General features: G+C 41.2%; 1 protein-coding gene across 5 annotated transcripts in view; it reads right to left on the reverse strand.

Annotated features, from left to right (window-relative positions):
• Positions 1-23,777, reverse strand: part of pde8b (phosphodiesterase 8B) — a 97,159-nt gene that overhangs the window by 16,288 nt on the left and 57,094 nt on the right. For all 5 annotated transcript variants that reach the window (XM_084382723.1, XM_084382724.1, XM_084382725.1 and 2 more), the window contains 9 exons: positions 19,776-19,832; positions 9,375-9,565; positions 6,378-6,437; positions 5,213-5,270; positions 4,834-4,922; positions 4,636-4,714; positions 3,288-3,428; positions 3,116-3,204; positions 2,973-3,027 (listed from right to left, as the gene is read on the reverse strand). In XM_084382723.1, the coding sequence (XP_084238849.1) occupies positions 2,973-3,027; positions 3,116-3,204; positions 3,288-3,428; positions 4,636-4,714; positions 4,834-4,922; positions 5,213-5,270; positions 6,378-6,437; positions 9,375-9,565; positions 19,776-19,832 (819 nt within the window). The remainder of the gene's footprint in view (positions 1-2,972; positions 3,028-3,115; positions 3,205-3,287; positions 3,429-4,635; positions 4,715-4,833; positions 4,923-5,212; positions 5,271-6,377; positions 6,438-9,374; positions 9,566-19,775; positions 19,833-23,777) is intronic.

Below are 23,777 nucleotides of genomic sequence, written 5' to 3' on the forward strand. Positions count from 1 at the left end.
CGACGACCAAGAGTCACTGTTGGTTCGCCTTCGCTGTCAGGAACATAACCAGCCTAATTTCCTGTTCCTTGAAACCAACACACTGGCAGGATTACTTCTGTTGATTAAAGACTTAAGGTGAGCCAGCGATTTGATGTGCTTCATACTGAGAATATCTTTTCATCCCACCTCAACAAACCGATATTAAAATGCAGCACAGAAACGTTTGATATTTGAACACTTCACTGTGTTTGTACGTCACCTGTGAGAGAGCAACTTCTTAAGAAGATTCTCTGAAGCTACCACCTGTGAGTGGTAAAGCTGCTTATGAATACAGAGAAAACACAGGTAAACAGTGGAGACAGCTCTGCCCAAGAGCCACGAGTAGGAACTGGTTTTTGGAGCGACGTCATTATTGGCTAAGCTGATCATGTTTCATAGAAAAAAAAAACAAACAAACAATTGTGGAGACTCTCTTTTCATGATCCAGTGTGAGTGATTAAATAAATATGATTCAATTCAACACTTCTAACATATCCAGTGGCATCCAGCAGGATTTTCATGAGAGAAGGGGGCTTCTGTGCTTTAAGCCTGTGCTGCCTGTTGATGTTTTGGGACTCTCACAGGTCATTTGTTGCTACCTGGAGAGATACTTTGAGTAGTCTGCGTCACTATCACTGCTCCTAGATGCCGTTTCTCACCAGAAATGTCAAAGCGAGTGGAGCTCAGCCCAAAACAGAAGATCACAAGTGGAGGCCAAATACCAATTTGTGAGATTTTGTCTCTAATTCTGAACAAAACCCGAAACATCATCTGATTTTCAAGATATTAACTGGCTTCATTAGATGGAACAAGAATGATAATTAACAAATGTGGTGAATAGGTGAAAATGATGTTAATGTTTGTTCTGTGCTTCATCTCCCCCGACTGAACCTCACTGCACATTCTCTCATGTTTATGATAACATATTTTCATGCAGGTGACAATTTGTACAGAACATCCTGTTAGTCACACTGAGGTTATTGAAGATTTGGATATGAAGAGCCTCTAATCCAGTTACAGAAGATTTTCCTCACCCAGTGACTCACGGCACCTTTACATCGTGCTGACGGTGCACACTGCACATTTATGTAATGATGAATGTGTACATCCAAACATGTCGTTTTTATTCACGTTCATGTACAAAATCAGAAAAAATAAAATGTATTTTGATACGTAGACATGAATCTCTGTAATGTTTGATAATTACTTCCACTCTCACACGAGTTTCTCCTCTTACAGCCCCTCTCTTTAAATGTCTAAGTCACTTCGCTCTCAGGTCTCCAGTGCGTCCCATACTGAGTAAATAGGATTAAGACAGTGTAAACACTTCTAATGACATACACGGCTGCCAGATTTAGCTGGCTTCGTCGTAATGGGCTTCTTGGGCTGCAAAGCACAAACACACATCTAAAAAAAACATCTTTTGAATTAACATGAATAAAGCTGGGAAATAGTTGAGATTATGATGGCCCTTAATTGAGAGGGAAAGACAAACAAAGCTGACCCTAAACCTGCTGTAAGTCTGGAGTGCTTAGACAAATACTGCTAACTAAACAACACAATGAAATGGAAACCGTGGTCTACAGCCAACGACTGGGTGGGAAAAGATGTGGAATAATGTGTGGTTTCAAGTGCTCAGAGGAAACTGTTCTAAGAAAGGGAGCAGTATTAGATCAGTGATAACCTGAGGGGACCTCTCCGGTCTTCAGCTGGATAATTTTATCTCAGTGAAGATGCACTTAAGACACCATTTAGTTTAAAATGTCATCAAATACTTAACTTTTGTTCCTACTCTGCATCAGCTCTGTTCTGTAAAGCGTGGTGAAAATACATCGAGAAAAGGGGCCACCCTGATAACACCATTCAGTTTGACACTGCACAATTCAGGTTGTGTGGATGACTTCCATGGTTTCGGGAATGGGATCAGTCTCTGGCATGTCTAAGGATTCCCGATCCCAACAAGCAGGAATGAATGCCATGTGGCTTTGGCAGGCAGATGCCAACGGCTGACTCACCTTATGCACACACGATGAAAGAGAGCAATGAGCTAAAGCTAGTCTCTGTGCAGCTTTTCCTGAGGTATAAATAGCCCTGGCGCCTGGCTGCTAGCCCTCCGGGGCCTTAGAGGGGGATCCTGGTGCTTAGCCGTAGCTTAGCATAGTATGACGTTATTGGCCTGGAACCCAGCTGAGAGCAGCGACACACCTGCTTCAGAGTAAGTGTGCACGCTGCCTGCGAGGCTGCATGCCCCGCTCAAGTATTTAAATCTGACACTTTAGCCTGCAGCTCATTTGAAGTATTTATGTAAAACTAACTGCCAGCAGAGTTTGTAATTTACGTCCAGTTTGGACTCAATCATTCACTCTTGATTGGGCCAAGCTGTGCTGTAGCATTAGGACTGACGTCTGTTCAAGCTCCACGACAGAAAGACTCACTGTAATCTTCAAAAGTGAGTTTGAGTCTGAGGCTTTAATTTTGTAGCAGCATTTTCTCCAAGCAGCTGCTAGTAAGCTAAGGATTTATCATTTTGAGCTACAAATCAGCATATTGGGCATATTTGAGAGAAAGTGTTTTAAGATTTCAAAGTGTTGCTGATGTGCAGATGCTACTCATATGGGCTGGTACAGTGAAGGCAATGAAAGGATGGTAACATCCAAGATCAATATCTTTATTTTGCCACGTGAAGCTCGTGTGTGGCTTCTTCTAAGAACTTCTCCTGCTCTCAGGAGGTCTCCACATTCGGTTACAGTGTAACTAAACAGCTGGTGAGGCATTTCTGGTAATATACTATGTATATAAGTGTACAGTCACTGAACTATAATGCTGGAAATGTATAGCCAGATAAGGATTAGTGGATACAGATAACGGTGTACTCGCTCTTCCCTACTTAAAAGATTACTGGAAAGAAATGACGTCATCTGTGTGACACAGGAGATGATGACTTCACTCACCTGATTATTGTTGTCTATGTGAGGTCTCTTGATGGATACAAAATGACGAATCTTCCTGTTGGAAGTGATACAAGAGTCTGTCAGTAATCTCAGTTATTTGGAAATGTACATTTATCACTGTGGCTTGATGAGTCTTCGCTCACCCTCCCTGGCCGATGACTGGTGTTATCTTCACATGCTGTTGTATGCTGTCGCCTGACTTCTTTCTGGCATAGTAGATACCCTGCCATTCCTTCAGAGAGAACAGAGCAGTCAGGAAATGACAGAGTATCATCTCATTTCACAGATGGGTTCGTGGATGGACGTGAGACAGACCTTTCCTTTCTTGATACAGGTGTTGATGGTGTCCAGCAGGTCAGCTCTGTTCTTGTCACTCTTGGGGAGTTCAGTCAGCTCCTTCCCGATCAGCTCCCCCTTGTGGTAGCCCATCATCCGCTCAAACGCTGGGTTCACGTACTGGGACAAAACCGGGAAGACGAAGGTGTTAAAGTCTGTTCTGCTTACGAGTATTGCCTGATTTTTGTGTTGCTGGCCTTCAAATTCAGAATAATTCAATAGATTTACAAAAATCAATGAAGTCGATGAGGTAAAACATTAAATATATTGTTTTTCACATGTGAAAATATGGAGTTAACATCTGAAATAAAAATAAATTGTCGATGAACGTATGTAGTTCACATTTGAAAATGCACCGTGAAAAAAGCCAATCGCCGGGAAACTTTCAGTTCACAAGTGACATTTTCTATTTACGTGTTAAAATTTTATTTCACATGTGAAAATGTGGAATTTAAAAGTGAGAAAGCAAATTTTATGTGATCTTGTGTACCGTGTGAAATTATGCAATTCACATGCAAAAATGTAAATTTCAAAATTAATGTCCCAAGTTGAAATTTTAGTTCACATTTGAAAATAGCCGACAGCTGGAATTTAAATGGGAAGAAGCACGTTATTTCATGTGCCAGGTTTTATTCCACATGTAGAAAAAGCAAAACGCAGGTAAATGCATGTAATTCACATGTGAAAAATTAAAATTTCACATGTGGAAATTTTCATTCATATAAGAACCATCACTTGTGAAAATGTCCAGTTCACACGTGATTTTATTTTCACATTAAAATTTTTGTTCACATGAGACAATGGACATTTTTTAGTCCGCCTGTGAAAATACCTGATTATTATATTAAATATTAACTATTAAATTTTAGTTCACATGCGAAAATAGTGGAAAATGTGGAATTTACATGTGAAGAAGCAAATATGTGATTTCATGTGCCGTGTTTTGTTTCCACGCAAGTAAATTCAACTCTCTTGTGAAAATGTCCACTTCACATGGGACATTATTTTCTTTTCATATGTTAAAATTTTAGTTCATATGAGACAAAGCAAACTGCACGTGAAAATGTAGAATTCACATGTTAAAAAAACAAACTAATTGTGTATGAACATATGTGATTTTTAGGCAAACGCGTCATTTTTTTGTAAGTGTTTTTAAAAAGTATGTCAAAACGGATATGCAGATTATCACTTTCTGTTTTATATTTGTTCTCCACAGCATCCCAACTAATTTGGATTTAAAAAACAAGAACACAGAATTTCACCTGCCTCACCCTTTTAAGGAAAGGTTTGAGATCTTGCTCATTCAGACTGTGTGCATCATCCCTACCTGTATTATGTGGTCTTCACTGGTGATCTCCACAGCCTCCTGACAGAGCTCCAGAGCAGTGAAGACAGAGTTACAAGCCCTGCGGATTAATAAAGCCACACCGACTCAGGATTAGTGACACCCTCCTTCATGTGCCTGTGCATGTATGGTTATGACTGCATGGTATGTGCGTCACATGGTGTTTTTCCTCTGCTGTACCTGAGTTTGAACTGGCAGCGCACCTCTCCGTGTTCAATCTGTATGAGCTCATTGTAGCAGGCTGACACGCTGCTGTTCTCCACAAACCTCTGGAGGCCAAACAAGGTTAAGTGGTGTTTGAAGGAGAAGGAGAGAGACGGGCGGAAAATTGAATGAGTCAGGATTTACTCAATAGCGACTTGTTTTCCAACCTCCTACGTCATTTTCACACCATCACACACCGCTGACAATGAGTGCTCTTTCTAAACTGCTGCTATTTTAGTGTCTCGAGTCTCTTAGAAAGGCCAATAAAGAAAAAAAGCATCGATCAGAAACAAGGAAACACACTCAGTCTGTTACAAACACACAGTTAGAAGCGGAGAAATGCTGTTGGACGTACTCTGCTGAATCCAGCACAGAGGAGAGGAAGAACAGACGGCTCCTCCTGGTCAGTCGGCCTGTACCAAGACAAAACAATCATTTTCAGAAACATGCTTGTTCACACCAATATGAAAACAATGTAGTTTGAAGGCCTTGTAAACACATTTGACGGGAATCTAGATGAACATTTATTTCCTGCCAAAGTTACAACAGATATATGTATTTGTGGTGATGTCATGTATTTCCACGGACCAATAAGGATTCAGAAACATTTAAATCAGAAACAGTCATACTCCTGATTGGTGTTACAGGTTAATAGATGAGATTTTGAGCATTAATACAGCAGCAACAAACTTTTGCCATGTTGAAATATTAGTTAGTCATCCCTGTTGTTTGTTTGTGAAGCCGTGCATCCATGTTAATGCATTTGAGTCTCTTTCCGACCTCCCTGCGTCTCTTTTCAACATGGCGGCCTATTAAAAACCTTTCTCGTAGCTGAACAGTACGCCAAAATGTGTTTGTGAACACATTTGAGGAGAAAAATAGGCTGTGCAGTAACAGAGTATTGATTCATATTTGATCAGCACTGCCTAATTTTACAGTTTGACCCAAGATACACGAGGCTCCGTTTCAAAGCTCGACACAGTATGGTGGCTGACTCATCAAAAACTCTGTTTTTCGAGCTAAAAAATAAACTGAAATATGGTTCTGAAAACAACTGTAAGCCAGAAAAAGGCTGTGCAGGAACAGAATCTCGATTGATACTTGATCAGCACTGTTTGGTTTGACAGTTTGACCTAAGTTTCTTGAGCAGTGTGTGTTAAGATGTTGTTTTCTTTTTTTCCTTTAAACTTTATTGGGCGAGCATTTGTTTTGGACTGAGATGCTGATGCTCTAGTGTGATATCTAATGTCTAATGAATGTGAAATTTGTAGAGGAAAGGTTGAGTTTTATTCATGTTTAATTTAAAAGTGCACAGCCTGACATGATTCTTGCTGAACTAATAGAATTAGTGCTTTGGAAATAGACATTACATTGAATTTATCAAGACATGGAGAAGGTTTAAAGGCTGCTTTAACATATACACACAGGCTTTTTGACTTGGTAATTGTTTGTTTGTTCACTTTTATTTGGTTTGAACACGGAGGATATTAGGGATCTACAAAAGGTAAAATTAAACTTACTTTTGTGGCACAATGGCGAGAATGACTGTGTTTTCAGAGGGCTTTGTGGCGCGGATCGACCTGGGAATAAAACAAATTAAAAAGATTAAAAGTCAGCAGGAGTTCATTCCATTCACACTTTGGGCTCATGAGCGGTGGCTTGGACTCAGGTACATACAGGACAAACATGTGGGCAGGTTCGAGGGTGATGTCATTACCACAGGAGAAGAGCAGAACATTTCACAGAAACACCAAACACATCTGCTTCAAGCCACACCGCTGGCAGGACGAACGGGGGAAAGGAGACAGCGATGGAGGATGAAATGAAAGGAGGAACGGAGGGAACAGATGATGGCATGGATCCTCATGGGGGATTCGGACGGGAGCGGGGGAACAGGAAAGAAAAAACTGTGTCGAGGAGAGGAGCGAAGGAGCAGCTGCCAAACTGTGGTGATCAGCAGACAGCAGAGACGAATGGATCTGTTCCTGCACTCGGGGAAATAATGAAGCTCTTATAATAAATCACTCTGCAAAATATATGGTGGTGGCTTTTAGGGTGACCAAGAACTCTGGATGGCCTGGTGCCGTTTCTAACAATAACTACATACAGCCAGAGAGTCGGAAGAAATCCGGACAGAAAGTACAAGCAGTCTTGACTGAGAGACACCAGCTTCAACACAAATAGAAGGTCTTTAAAGAAGTGATGCCTAGAAGGTATTCACACAGGCATTAAGACGACCATGGGACACACACACACTGAACTCTTTGATCCCTGGGATTCCCCGTTTAAATGCTCTAAACACAGGTCCTTTGTTCACTGACGTGAGAAAGTAGAAAAAGAACATACTAGTTATCTGCAATAATCGCAGATTGATTGTAATTTTGATGCGATTACAAGATATTAATTTTGGTTAGTGAGCTCAACGTCAGCATTAGAAGGAATCTGACCCAGTCGCCACAATAACATGTAGTTATTTTACATTTCTGCAAAACACAGTGTCATACTTATCAGAACAACATTTCTATGTGTCATATCACATCAGATAATATGAGCTAGCTGAGACGGTGCTGGCATGGCAGCTGCACTGTTCGAGACGACTGCTCATGAAACGACTGGATATTTTTAACATCACGTCGGGACATTTTCCAGCTGGGTGTTTTAATGGGACAGCGGGAATACGGCTTACTTTTAATGAAACGTTTGGACATTTGTGGCGACAAAACCAGATATTTTTGACAAGATATCGTGACAATTTGTTGATGAAAACGCAGTATTTTTAATGAGACAGGACATTGTTTCAGCAGTGTTTGTGGCAAGAAAGTGGTACATTTTTAAAGAAATGTTTCTGGCGACAGAACTGAATATTTTTGATGAGGCGTCAGGACCATTTGCAGGAGAAGAACAGGTATTTTTACCGAGACGTTGGGGTATTTTAAGCCAAAATATGATCTTTTCCTCACCCTAACCAAGTGGTTTTTGCACCTAACTGTAGCAGAACATAAACACAGTGTTGTCACAACATAAAATCAAACATAAAGAAGTTTCAACATATTCGTGTTTTGCAGAAACGTACAGTCAACATGTGAGAGTGAGTTGCAGCAGGAAGAGGGGGAAGCAGTGTTGTGTAAAACATAGCACTAAAAATACCATCTAAAAAAATCTTGAAATGCCCGTGCATGCCAGGAAGTCCTAGGAGACAAACTTAGCACAGACCAGTATTTCCAGTATAAACTCAACAAAAACCTGGCGACGACAAGTATTGAATGAGATTATTCTACAGTTAAAGAGGTTTGTGAAAAGTGTCCAGGGGTTTTTGTTGGACAATGGACAAGAAGGAAAAAGCTCCTGCATGTGTACTACAGTACTCCTGGCTCCCCTGGGCCAGTATCCAGCTTTCATGTCAACAAACAAACTCACCATGTGTAGTTCAGGCTCACTCGAGTGCGTCTCTATTTCAACAGCCTCTTATGAATTGTGACATCCAGTATCAACGGCTGCTTCTCTTTAGAGCAAAACACTGAATTGAGAAACCTTGAAGAACACCAGCTAACAGACTACAGTAACTCAGTGTGCAGCTTCAGGTTGGAGACACCTGCGGTGCCTTCAGTGAACACCAGAGGGCACCAACAAGCCCTCCACTACCGTGCCTCAAAGCTGAAGTGATTTAGACAGACTGGACTCTGGAAATTGTTGTAAACTACTGATTTTGAAATAAATATCATAGAACGGCTGCTTTTTGATTGGAGAGAAGGTTTATGTGGTCTCTGTTATTGAAATTATTTGACCCTTTTGGCTGATGAAGACCTCTCTGACATGTCAGACATCCAGAAAAGAAGCCAGACGAGGAATCACAGCACAGTTTGACATTTATAAGCTTAGGTCAACATTTTGGGAAATAAACTTATTCACTTTCCTGCTGAGCATTAGAAGAAACGATCAATAACTGACAGACCATAAGCACAGCGTTGTCACAACATAAAATTGAAAGTTTAACCTAAAGAAAAGTTTCAACCTATCTGTGGTTTGCAGAAATGGTTTGTCAATATTTATTTTGGCAATTGAGTTGCGATGGTTATCTTGGCTTAGCATGAAGAATGAAAACAGGGAGACAGGTCTTAAAATCCTCCTTCCACCACCTCCAAAGCTCAAACTGAATTTTTGTTAATTCATAGAGTAAACATGACAAGTTCATGGTATGTCTGCTAATTATTGAGCTTTAGAGGTGCTGAAAGGTGGATTCTGGTCCCTTTAGGCAGAGTCAGGCTAGCCATTTCCCCGCTGCCAATCTCTGTACTAACCTAAGATAACAGTCTGCTGGCTGCAGCTTTTTATTTACCACAAAGACAAATGTGGTATCGATCTTCTAAGTAACTCTAAGAAAGAAAGCCAATGACCATATTTCCCAGAATGTCCAACTTTTCCTTTCAGCAACCATGAATATTGTCGGTCAGTCCTCTAAAGATGAAATAAGAAACCACCACAGAAGTAGTGACAGCAGACACACAGGTGAGGCTCACCTGCACACAGCTTCAGGCTCAAAGTATCGCGAGTGGCGTCCATCAATGACTATAATCTCATGGTGCTTGTCCAGGAAACATTCGACGGCAGACTCGGGCGTCCGTGCGATGTTACACCTGAAGCCGGCGCGGTCGCAGGCCCACCAGAAGGCATCGCTCTGGCTGTCCTCCTTGGCGAACACCAGCAGGACCTGAAGAGACAGGGAGGAATGGACGCCTGGGTGAGACAGTGCTGCTACGGCGGTGATAATTACACAGTATCTATGTTAGTAGGTCTACACTACATTTACTACTCAGACAGGACATTCTCCAGAGCAGCTGCAGACATCCAAGAGCCAGATGTCAGCTGTGTTCACCTCAGACACCACCGTTACTGACATTTATGGGCCTGAATAATACAGTACACAGGTGTAACCTCTTTCTCTATCATTTAGTAAACACAATTTTGCGATTACAATGAGCTCATTGCCACAACCCTTTGATGTGACGGCCTCTCAGAGATATTAACCCATGTACACCCGCCTTCCTGTTCAGGGTCGGCTATTTTGTATCATTTCAATGAAACTGGACACAAAGTTTTAAAGGATTTGTTACACTGTTCAGCTGCCAGACGGCTTTGAAGAGAGAGAGTTACTCTGCAAGGGACTGTATGTGTATTTTCACAACAATGAAGCATAATACCAGGACTTTACATGGTACTAGCAGTCTGTGCAAGTAGCAATATTTTCATTTTGTATAATTTATGTAGAATACTATTAAATACTATTAAGAGCTGGGATGTATAAAAGGTTCAAATTCATGGTTATGAATACAAAAAACTCAAAATGTGATGTTGATGTGTAGGCCCTCACTACAGAAGCATATCGCTTAAGTATCACGTTAAAACAGGAAACGTTTTGTTGTAATGGTTTCTTTAAGCTATAACAAGATATGTTCACGTTACAACCAGATATCACGGATCTGTGGTGCGCAGTGAGCAACTTTCACCTTTAAACACCCCTACTCCTTCGCCCGCCTCTGGGCCAGGCCTCACCACACACGCCGAGGCGGAATGACTGGGTTTCGGCAAGCTAGCGTTTGCCCCCGGGCTGCTCGTGGAGGGGCAGCTCGCCCTTCGGACATTCAGCATGTCGGCTCTCTCTGGCCAGGAGAAGCTCCGGGGGGTGAGGCTGGTGTGTTTACGGGGGAAACTAGCGGTCACAATCCGCCGCCAGCACCGGAGGTGAATCCGGAGCGACGTGTATTTACATTTCTCGGGCTACGGCGGTGCGGATGCAGCTATACAGAGCAGAAGCATGAATAAAGCTTATAACAACTAAAATCTGGAGACAGTGTTGAAGATGGCGCCCGTTCAGTCCCATGAAAGCTGCTTTGTGGCGTGTAGAAACCAAAGAAGCTCGTCAGGTCTTCGCGGGTATAAAAGGACTCGGATCTTCCGCGTCTTGTGGCCCCGAGCATGCGCACTAAAGACTTCCGCCGCCCGAGCCGGCTAACTTCCGGTTTAGCGCTCGGCTAACCTGGGCAGAGATAAAATAATTTAATCGTGCGGCTCTTCTACACTTTCCAAATGTTATCAGACTGAATGGATCTAACGATGATATCCGAACGAGATATTTCGCGGAGGTTGTGACGCTAAAAACAAATGAACCCACCATTTTACAGCCGCTTCTTTCACAATGTTAGCTTATGGGAAAATGTCTTTTCGGCCGCAGTTCATCACGTGACGATGTCATTTTGATTTATACCATATTTTACTGTCTCTACGTTAATGTTTTATGTGTTGAAAAGTGTCGAATCGCTCTGGAAATTGTGTAACTGTGATTCATTGTTGCCTTAAAGTTTGTAAAAAAAAAAAAAAATAAAAAAAAATAAAAACCTTGATGTTGTAATTACAGAGTTTGGCCACTACGAGAGCCTGGCGCTGTTCCTGAGGGGTCGCAAGATTTTTTCATTTTATTATAACAAACTTTCTTCTTATAAGAATATACTTTTTATTTATATATAACGTGAAAATGTATCATATAAAATAAATGTTATATATTGTTCTAACAAAAAACTTGTTATTGTTACAACAACATACTATTTATCTTGTTGTGACGTGAAATGTTTCATTTGATAATGTGATAACATTTTACATTGTAACGTGACAAATCACTTTTAAAAAATGCATCGTTATAATGTGAAACCTTTCATGCAAGTTTGTTTTTCATATGACATGAAGAACATCGCAACATGCTATAACATGAAGCATTTCACTTGTAACTAGGTCATTACTGTATCGTTATAATACTGTATATTTTCTTTGGTTTCTGAAAAAACAAAATGCCACATTCTTCCACAATAAAGCTCTGACAATCAATGAGAAATCCACTGAAGTCTTGCCAGAAAATGTGTTTTTGTTTGTGTTTATGTCTCTTCTGATTTCACCATGTAGCGACTGGCTGTGTAATATTTGTGATTATTTCTGAAGGACACTGCCTTCACCTTCTTATGAGGATAAATGAAATGGGGCACGTATGTTTTTATTGTTATTTTGGGTATGTTGCTGTGAGAAACAGATTTTTCCTACTGGTGAGTCAGCTGGGTTGAGGAGGGAGACAGAAGTATGTTAAGTTGATTGAGTTTCTAAATCACTTTCAAATATAATGTCTTCCATCTGATTCGTTTGAAAGGTGCTGTAGTAATAAAAATGTCCCGGCAAATTATTCCTTCGGCATTAAACTGAGCAGCATCACTCATGAAAGCAGTTTCACACCAACAGACGTGAAGCCTGCAGAGTGCAGAATCGTGTTTTTGATCCCACACTGAGTTTTGACCACGAACACACCAGCCACCTTTGGTACAGTGGTGAGGAAATACAGCACGCATACAGTAGACACACACACACACACACACACACACACACACACACAAAGGCAGCTGGTCTGCAGCCAGAGGCAACAGTACTCAGCTCGGCCTCGCAGCAGCATCACCTCCTGACTCCCTCTAAGGACAACAAAGGATAGAGTGACACAAGGAGAGCATGGAGGTGCAGCAGAGAGAGGGAGACAAAAGACTCACCATACTTCATGTATAGTTTAGTTCAGTTCACACCTGGAGGCAGGACTAGAGATTATAGATCTTGATGGTGTGATCGTAGTTAGAGGAAACATCCTGGTTTCATGATTATTGTGCATTAATTTATTTAACATCACTCATTTTTAACGAGCAGACATTTTATTGTATTTTGTTCCAACAACATTTCTTTGTTGGTTTTGTTTTTAACAGTTGCCAAATAATACAGTACAAAATAAAGTAAATCCCAGGTGCTGGACCTGCAGCAGCAGCAACCATTTTTTCCCAGAAAGATTTGAAGAAAGGATATCTGTTTTCTTGAACAACAGCCTGGCCATTCTTTGTGTATCCAAAATGCTCCCATACGACAACTTCAATGCACAACATGTTATTTCTGCCACTAGGGGTCTCTATATCAAAACATAACACAATCCAGACCTCCTGGAGGAATAAACACCAGGAGTCTCATCAGGTTCTGCTCTGATCCGGAGCCGTTTACTGACTGGAGAGGAGAGCTCAGAGATTACTTTGTAACTTGTGGGATTAAAAAGTGGATTTATCTTCACTCCTGTTTATCAGCCTGACTGCAGCAGTGATCCGGAGGTGACCTCCATCGTCGGGTGTTTCTGTTCTGTAATGTTGACTGCTGACTGGAGCTGGAGGGGAAATGTACTTTACTTCATGAACGTAACGTTACAGAGAGGAGACAGAGAACCAGAACCAGAACCAGAGTCTCTGAGTGCTGAGTTCAGTCAGACGTTCACCTGAATTCAAACACAATTACACTCTCTAGCTTACAGCTAATGTACAGTTAAGTAATCAGGCTGTCTGGGGCGAATAAACACAAATGATCAAGCGATCAAACTCGCTTTGCTCGTGGTGAACTCACCATTTAACAACCACATTTACTGATGAAAATCTGTCTGATGTGACTCAGGCACTAAAGTTCACAGGCGAGGTCATGTTTCAGAGTTTTATTCAAGTCGTGTTTAGTCTCGTTCTCCCACTTCCTTCCTCAGCTTGTGGGTTTCTCTGGTTTGAAGATTGTTGGAAACATTTGGGATAATGTGAGGACACAACTCAACAACATATAGAACAAAGATCGAATTGTTTTTAGACATTTTAATGCTGAATTTTTACACATTATATCTTTAAGGTGTTTTTTTGGGGGGTGGAAACAAAAGAGAGAAGTCACTCTTGTGACAGCATGTGTGACTTTGTTTGACCAGGTTTGTTTTTGTCTCTATCTGTTTAATTTTCCTCACTGTACAACTGTTGTTCATGGAAAAATAATTCACCATAATGTCATTTTTTCGAAGGCGAGAACAGAAACAGTCGTTGTAGCTCAACTTTTATGGCTATAAAACCGTGACATTAATAGTGAAATCGATTTACGGCTTCATCTCTACTCAGGACGGACAGAAATCTGGAAAAGCACAGGTGAGAAGGACAGAAGAAGATGTAAATAAAAGAAGGAGGGAGACGATGAGCTGGTATTGGTGAGTGCCTGTGAAAGGTCCACAGTCTTTGATCTCGTGCTGGCTTGTGTAACCATGGTGCTAACATGTGAAATTCCACACACACGGTACCCAGTCGAGCCTGAGACGACGCCGACCGCACACATCTCTGACCTGCCACCCAAATATGTCACCAGCGATGAGCCTGGTAGGAGGCGCCGCTGGTCTGATGAACACACAGTCAAACAGATATGATGTTGATGTGACGGACTGCAGCCGTGTATTTTAAATGTGTCTGTGAGACACACTTCTCTGAGCGTAACTCACCGGTAATGCTACACAAATTAATGCATGTTTACACAGTAACCTGGTTACAGCCTCTTTAAAGTGAGTACATCATTTTTAATTTTCCGTCACCGGCGGGCTTCATGCTCTGGATGAAAACAGCGTACAGTTCGCCTCCAGTTGGCACAGCTTGATCCTCGCCTGCAGCCGAGAGCTGACTCACATTTTCAGGGTTCAGAGGTTAATCCTCTGTGTTTGCACAACCAGGCCAGATGCCATCTGACGGAGGGAGAATCCCAAACACAGAGAGGTGTCATCGGGCTAACTAGCTCTGAGCACTTTATCTGTGTGGGAGCGTAACACAGTCTGAGCCCGTCAGACAGTTTAAATTTAAGTCATTATGTAACACTGTATAAAACATTAATTCAATATAAAGAATGAGATCAATATTTGTTTTAACAGGAGGTGCTGCTGGTGTTACTTTAAATGGTGAATTTTACCTGATTGAAAAAATCACAAATCTAATAATTTATGATAATAATATAATTTTAAATATATATAACATGGTATTTTCTTTTTTGTTGTATAGTTTGTTTGTTTAGAGTCGGACTCTGGTGTCAGTATCAGAAGATTGTTAATAAACTGACGATATATTTCAACAAATGACATCAGCAGCAGTTTGATAATCCATTAATCTTTTCAGTCATTTTTTAAGAAAAACTCCTTTTTTCCTACAAGCAAGTAGTTTGAATATGAACTCGGACTTTAAGGAATGATGACGATTAGTTTTCACTCTTTGTGATAGTTTACAGATAAAGAAATGATTCATTAAGAAGATAATCACCAGATTAATCGATAATGATAATAATCATTGGTTGCAGCGCCTTTTAAATTCCCCACAAAATCAAGATTATTTGGTAAAAGTCAAGAATAAACTTTTAACCTCTTCCCACTTTTCCAGCTTCTTTTATACAACCCGTAATATTTTCCACAGCTTTCACAGATGGTTGCTGTTATTCAACTTTTAAAGCCAGCGATGCAGTTCAGCGTCAGCTTTTCATCATCCAGCGTTCACACTGCAATTCCTCTGAAAACAGCCGCCTCTGGCTCTTAAAGCTCGGTTTGTTAAGACTGTAGAAACCAGCAAAAGCTACGTTTGGAAAGTATCCGACCGAATCCCACCTTTCTAACTTCAGCAGCTTGTTCATTCACTTATGGAACAAAGTTTGTATTATTAGCTCATTAATATTGTAAATATTAAAAATTCTTAGCTTGAATTTCTTCTACAAACCTACGTAGTGCCCCTTTAAGGCTGCATCTGATTACTTTTTTTCCTTAATTAATCTGCTGATAATTTTGTCAAATATTCTTCTGGTCAGTTAAATGTGAAAACATTGAGTCTAAGTTGACGTATTCAGATCAAGTTTTGTTTAATCAACTAATAATATTCAGTTTTCGTAGGAATGCACACAGATCCTGTATACAGCATTATTTGATTTCATGGTATTTATTTGAGCATATTTTTATTTAATCATGTTTAAAATTGAATTTCTCCTACAGGGGATCAATAAAGGTACATCTTAACTTATCTTTTCTAAGTACTGGCTTGTACTGAAGGTTTTACATTCTGTCTGCACCTTCATCCTCATAAATAAAGTACATATGTGTATATATGACATACAAAAACATGCAGCATGTGTGTATCTTTACCTTCACTTGTGTAATGAGTGAAACATGAACACTGAGATAAGCTGAAGGAGGAGGGACCTGACGAGGTTGAGACTCTCCAGGACTGTGAGGCAGTAACACTAAATGTCAAGGAAAAACTCACTATATATAACTCTCTCCTGCAGAGAGTTTTATCTCCCTCTTTTCATCTCTCCGGTCCTCTGGAAGGAGCGAAGCGGGAGAGGTCACGGATCCAGCAGCAGGCTGCAGGTCCGACTTTAGCAGGGCTGCTTTGGGAGAGCAGTTTGAGGGTTTTATGGGGCATGAGATGAGGTCTTAGGAGGCTTTTTTAATAAAGCCTGGTCCCTCCACCTGCCCGCACGCTGCCACAGATTCCTGTTGCGATGTTATTTGGCATTGTGAGTAAGGAGGAGGAGGAGGAGGAGGAGGAGGGATACTGTAGCTGAACATGAGTGGCATGCCAGGCCTCTCACATCACTGAACTCAGAAACCTCTGGAGATCACTCACACTGAAGCAAATTCAATCAAAGCAACAAAGCAGCTGATTCCTGAGGCGAGCACAGGAACACTCTGCACGTCGTACCTGCATCTCAACCAGCTGATAAACCTGCAGGAACTCCTTGTTTCTTTGTTACATAAGGATAAATCTGACTAGCACATGTCCTAATCCCCGAGCAGAGGATGAGCACAGACAATCCCTGACTCAACTCCGCCTCACCTTGTATATCACCAAGCTCTCAACGGGCAGCAGGAGATCCCAGCAGGAGTATAGACAGCTGTCTGCACGCAGTTTCACATGAATACATGATCCTTTTAAAGAAATGAATGTACAGATCAGATCAGCAAATCGCTCCTACAGTGAAATATGTCTTTATGTTTGAGAACCTGAAGCTTCAGTCCGGCTCAGTTAAAGTCCCAATTTTACATTTGTTTTGTCTGAGAATGGATGAATTTACCTGATATTTTTAAAACAAGTGCCAAAATGTGGTGTTTTTTCTTTGAGTGAACTCAGGAAGTTGATTTTTTATTTAAAAAGACGTCCTTGAACGTTTCAGACTTCTATATGAGTTTTTGTTTGGTTGAGGTGGTTCGGGCCTCTGATCAGGACGCCTCCTGGGTGCCTCCCTTTGGAGGTTTTTCCGGGCACGACCAACTGGGAGGAGACCCCGGGGCAGACCCAGAACTCGCTGGAGAGATTATATATCTCATCTGGCCTGGGAACGCGTCGGGATGCCCCAGGAGGAGCTGGAAAGCGTTTCCTTCATGATACAATGCAGCAGAACATGATGGCGTAATCACATTCACTACGGAGCCCCTGAAGGGCCAAACAAGACATGTGTGACGCCACTGAAGAGCTGAGAAACTCCACTTTACATGAGTCTTAAAGCACATGTGTAGGACCAGCGGTTTAAAAGTTATTTAACATTTTAGAACAAAAGCTATTTTTGAGCCGCTGGCTCTTTTTAAAGTCTCATTTAGCTTCAGATAAACTTTTAAATACATTTTTGTAAAGAAGGCGATCTCTCAATGCTCAGCACAATTAAAACCTGCCAGTGGTCACCTGACTATTGCTTCATGACAGACGTGAATAATTGTGAAACAGTCCTTTAAGATTGTCTGACTGGCTTACGTAAACAGTCTCCTGCAGTACAAGAGGAGAGATGGAAAATATTTAGATTAAGAAAACCATCCCAGCATACTTCAAGTCAAGTTACCACCAGGAAGTGAATGTGACTGGTTCTTCCCAGTAGAGAGATCATGTTAGCAGAAAATCCTGACGTGACCCGAACACATCACGAGAGTACAAACAGTCTGACTGAGTTTAAAAAGTGAAGTGTGCTGAGAGTAAACACGTCCTGAATAAACACCTGAGGACAGTTAATACAATGTTTTAATCTGTTTTTCATTCAGATGTTGAACTGAGAAGAAGAGCGAGAGACCCAGCAACACACGACAACGTCTGAAAACTATTATATCAGGCAAAATTTACAGAAACCATTTGACAGATTTTACCGTCTCATGAGATCATTTTTGTGTCACAATTTAGATTTTTACTGAAACAAACAATCACAATCCTGATTTGTTGACATTTGTTGGTCTGAACCAAACAAACACACGTCTCACATCTGGAGAAAGAGACGTCTCTGCAGCTCGACACTACTTCATTATAAACAGGAGTCTGAAGCAGCTAAGTACAAATACTTAGTTACCGTACTCCAGTACATGTTTCAGGTATCTGTACTGTACCTGAGTATCTCTGAGACTTTCCCTCTCTACATCTGAACACAAACATCTGAACTTTCTCCTCCTCACAGCTTCAAAACAGCCTCGTTACTTTAGTTTGATGCATTTGAGGTGAATTATGGATTATTGTTATTTGGCGTCATCGCACGCCGCCTTCCCAACATCACCAGACTGATGTCGACCTATCAGAGCACATCACGCACGGCAGACGCAGCGAGACGAAACAAAGACGTAAAAGACGTGAACAGACAGAGAGGGAGGCTGAATGGGGAGAAAAGGCGTGTTAGTGTCTCGTATCTGCAGAGAGTTTCTTATTTTCTCTCTTTGTTGCTGCTCGGGACGCTTTACCAACCCAACATGTGGCTATTTGACGTCCTGGGAATGAGACTCAACAATCAACTATCTTTGTGGTGCGTTCAGGAACAGCTGGGACAAATCCTACTGACTCTACCTTTAACTTTAGAGGGACCCACATGTGTCCTTAACGACTCTGTAAGGACACTCCCACACAGAGTTTAAAACCCTGCAGCTTCTCTCCAGTTAGTTAGAACTGAAGAAGCCTCTTGGACGAGACGTGAAGCTGAAACACGTGACTATGATACAGCGCTTAAACCTTCAGAGGGACACTTCTTACTTTACCTTTTCTTTATTGTAGACGAGTTCTGTAGTTTAAGAAATGCACCAACACGTGTTATTGTGATGGAAATGCAAAGTGTGAATACCTAATAAGCATAAACAGCCCAGCTCATGAATGAATGCTCATTTATGCCTGTTAAGGCATTTAGACTTTTCAGGCCGTGTTCCCGTCGTTATAAGACTCCCATATGTTTCGCTGCTGCAGACAGATTTCTTGCAAAACTTTAACATCCAAATAATCTTGAGTTTTCCGGGAATGCTCCTCTTTTGACCAGCCCACTTTATGTATATTCAGTGACGACTCCGTGCTCAGTGACCGCACCAGGTGAGCTTTTAGACAGATTGTTTCAGCAGGTTTAACTCGCGGTTCTCCCCCCCGAGCCTCCATCAATAAAACAATGGTTAGCTGTAATCCATGAAGCACCAGCATCCACTGAAGCTCAGGATGTCCTCAGCTGCTCCCTCTCCCACCCACACGTTCTCACTCAGGTACGATGTGTCGCTTTGTTAGATTGTACAGTAACTTACACACATCTTGTTTACTGTCTGTGCCTACTGTAAAAATGTATTTATCTATTTATTCATCCACCCCCTCTTTCTTTTTCTTTTTCTTTTCTTTGACACTGGTGGCTTTAATATAGTTTTGCGTCACATGTTTTTCATATGCACAAGAATCTTCTTACTTATATATCATAGTAGTTCAACAAAAAGTTGCTGACCCCTGTACGATCAGCTGAAAAACAATCAACAACTATTAGTGATAATCAATCGATCTTTTCAGTCATTTTTCAACATTAAAACAACACTGAATACTCTGATTCCAGTCTCTCGTGATGCCACCTTGTGATGAGCATTCGGCAATTTCTTTTATGAGTGACGAATCAATTAATCATATAAATTCGGGTGTTGAGGAAACTCAGCAGGTCGAATGCAGTTATCAAACATAATCTTCAGTTATTGCACAGAAAACAAACAGAGGAGGAATCGGCTGCTCACAAACGAGCTTCACGCCTGCAGGAGCTTGTTTGTCTCTTACCTGAATGGGCTCTTGAGTCAGTCTCATGGGTCCTACACATTCTTCTGTAGCTGAAACCTGCAAACAACAGAGGACACTTTCACAAACAGAGCACAGAAAACACTCAAAACAACAAGCTGGGAACACTTCTTACCATTTTACCGTTGATGTCCAGAAGCATATTGGCATATTGCTTTTTTTTTCTTGCACAAACTGTTTATGTTGCAGCTTAAATGGTTTTCCTCTCTCCTCTCTTTCAGCTTTAAAAAAGTCCCGAGAACAATAATTTCTTCAGTGACAAACAGCGATCCCCCTCTCCTACGCTGCAGAGAGATATTTACATGCAGTCTAAGCAGCACAGAGTGAACCTGCCTGCTGTAAACATCTTTAGAGGGTATTAGCAGCCAGTCGCAGATTGAACACACAGGTTTACTTGCATAATCTGGCTGCAGGAGCATCACACTCTGTGCTGTTTATGTGTGTGTGTGCAGGCTTCTTAACCCCATGCGTCACTCCGGTGTGAATAAGCAACTCAGCTACATGTGCATCCTCTGAGCGTATGCGCGCACACACATGCTTACACCACACGGTGAATCAGCGCTGCACACACATTAACTCTGTGTGTGTCACACCCGAGATTTTAACCATCAGGTATCTGGTTATTTTTGAGCAAATTCTGAGTCACTTCTCCTCGTCGAACGATGTGGTTTTTTTTTTTGTTCATAAACACACTCATAACCGACAGGGGGGATGTTTCCAGATTAACGCCTCTATCCAGCTGAAGATGAATAATCCATGAGGTGTCCACAAAAACAGAGCGGGGAGATAAAGGAAGAGGGAGGAGGAGGGGATTTCACTTGCCACGCATACTGCATGCCACGCACAAACTGCTGCATGACTAAAGCAGTGAGGTGGACGAGAGCCGGTGACTCAAGCGAACATCAATAATATTTGTTGGCGATAATTAGACTTACAGGTGGACACGCCACAAGCCACAACGACACTCAACTGACCGCCAACGTCATCAAGAGGTTTTATTGCTACACCTGAAGAAATGATTGTGTTTAACAGGAATGAAGAAACTGATCGAGAGATGGGATAAAATAAATGTGGGCAACACTTTATATTCAGGTCTTTGCACTAAGGCCTTTATAACTGAAGTGTTTGTAATAGTGTAAGAAACATGTTTAAAGACGTTTCTGATAATTGTTATTAAAAGCAGTACAAACACATTCATTGACTTTATCTAACTTACATTTTATGCCATTGTGAAACCTTTACTAACTGTTATTGTTGCTTACTACATACCAGGGGTGTGGTGATGTCGCAATATTCATGATAACCCTGATATCAAAAATGATATGACGTGATATCGGTTTAGAGGCAACAAAGCCTGCAAAGTGAGGGCGAAGCCTCGGACTCTGACGCGAGAGGCCGCTACTTTACCAAGACCAAGTATTTGATATTTGAACTCAAGCAGTTTTGGTTCTTTAATCAACCGAACTATAAACCAGAGAAGTTTATGATCAGAAAACACTTTTATTTCAGGAATTTTTAACAGTTTTGAAATGACGTCCTGCTGATAATCTGATGATCCTTTAAACAGGTGTGTGTGGAGGGTGACTCTTCGTACTGTATGTTCTCATTAAACTGGAATTATGTTTATTAGGTTGCTCTGAGAGTGCTGAAGAAGCCAAAGATACAGTCTGTCAATCTAAGTAATCCTCACAGCTGTTTGTCTCGGACCACAAGGAGTTTCTCGGACCTCTGAGTGTCAGCTCCATGTCGTCAGCCATCTTGCTGAAGTCTAACGGGGCAAAGACACGAGGTCGGTCGGGTAAGAGACGACCTAAGTGCACAAACAAGTTAGCCAGAGAGCTGAGGAGCATCTGGTGGTTCAGTGTCGAAGGCAGAAGACTCGTGAGACAAAAGGAAAGTTGTCGAGTGCTCCTGTGATGACAAGAAGCACAACCTCCAAAGATGTCAGGAGGCGCTGAGGGTTGGCTTCATGAGAAAATGAGTAATTCTGTTTCTACTCGAGGACGTCGCAGCCAGATGTGAACCAGGACAGGAAGGAAGGAAGAGCTCAGTAATCACAGCTGGAGGGAGATCAGCCCGTGGAGTTGGGAGATGATGGAGGAAGTGTTGGGCGAAGATGTCACAGAGCAACATGGAGTCTTAGAGCAGGTGACTTCATGGAAATACAGGAAGAGGAAACAGGCGGAGGAAGATTTAAGAGTACGCAGACAAGAGTCGGAGAGAGTGAAGAAGAAGAACGGGTGAGAAGAAGCTTTGTTGATCCACAACCAAGAAACATGTGAGGAAAGAGCTGAGAGAGGACAGAAAGTTATCTTCTTTTATTATCAGTAATCTGAACCTGCATATTTACATTAAAAAAAGAAAAAACTTTATTAATCCTGCTGTAAATCTGCACTGTTACAGCAGCCGGTCACACAACATACTGCAGGAACAAGAGGGAGGAAGAAGATAAATAATAAACTGAAATCTTCAACTAGAAACTCTCTGCAGTGATAAATATGCCGTACGTCGGTCCTGCAAGTTTGATGTTAATGCTCATAAATATCTTAAATCTAATACTTCATGTTTGTGTATAAAGTACACAAAAGTCATAGTAAAGTGAACTTTGGTGGGAGTGAAAGTCACCCATATGAACAGTTCTTGAGTTAAAGGTTTAAAGTTTCTGATATTTAATGCACCTAAGTATCAAAAGTACAAGTAAAGTACACATATATTTACATGTATGTGTATACTGGATACTATGGGTCGGCTGATTATTGGATCAGATATTAACTAAATTAAAAATGTACCATCAAGACTCACTTCTAGTTGGGAGTAATCATAGCCTAAGATCTGGATCGACGGTACCCATAAGTTCTGGGGATGCTCGGGGAGTAATACAATATATGAACATGATTAAATAATTAGGATACAATAAAATGGTAACTGTATTCTAGTAAAGTTACAGAAATAATTCACACAACAAATGAATAACCACATTAAGATTAAATGACGGTCACTGTATTTGCATATGTTTGAAATTGAGATAATCAAGTTACATTACTTTATCATTGTGATACTTGGATTATGTTACTGACATTTTTAAACTAGTAATTAGTAACTAAGGGACACATTTTAACCCTCTTAACTGTGGTTACAATGAAGTCAGTGGGTTAGCGGTGAACTCTGACTTGAGCCTTGTAGATTTTAGCCTATTTGTTTACATTTGGTGCCATTAAAAGTTTGCCGGATTCACTATTAGTAGTTTCTGTTTGCGATGAACCCATGGATGTACAGACAACTATCACTGGGTCACTTTGACACTGAGAACAACCTAAAAACGTGATAACTCTTAGGCAGGTTCTGCAGCTATAAGAAGCATCTTTGTCTTTGATTTCTACCGAGATTCAAGGGTGTTTAACGATATCCTCAAACTATGTGCATCATCTCTGTGATCAGATTTGCTTTGTAAAGCAGCCAATCATCAATATCCAAGTTGTCATTTTCAGATCGTCAGTGTGCACCTGCCGCCTTCACCTCAAAGTTTCTCTCCTACAGCCATACAGTTTATAAAAACCTCTGACGTAGATGACAAACTATCTTAATCCTCTCCTGCGTGTGCTGCCGTCACCCTGGACTCATTTCAGCTCAGTCTGCCGTCTCTTTGTCTTTCTTAGTCTGTTTTTGGTGAAGCACTTTGTAACGATGGCTTTGAGAGGTGCTGTATAAATAAACCCTTAATTACTCACTCGGGCTCAGGTACATCATGTCATTGCATATATACTGCATACACAGTGTTATGATACAGATTAAACAGTGCTTTCATTGTGGAGGGCTGCTCCGGCAGTTTATTCTCCAGAATGCAATGAAGCTAACAAAGTTACAGCGTGTTTAACGTCTTCTTTTGAAGGTGTTTTCACTGTTTACCATGACGGTAGATTAGAAGGATGACAAGTCGGTTTACATTACAGCCGGAGAACAGAGAGGCTTGTTTACACTTCCAGG

The sequence above is a fragment of the Pagrus pagrus genome, assembly GCF_965226575.1.
Source record: "Pagrus pagrus genome assembly, chromosome: 19".
NCBI classification, from domain to species: Eukaryota; Metazoa; Chordata; class Actinopteri; order Spariformes; family Sparidae; genus Pagrus; species Pagrus pagrus.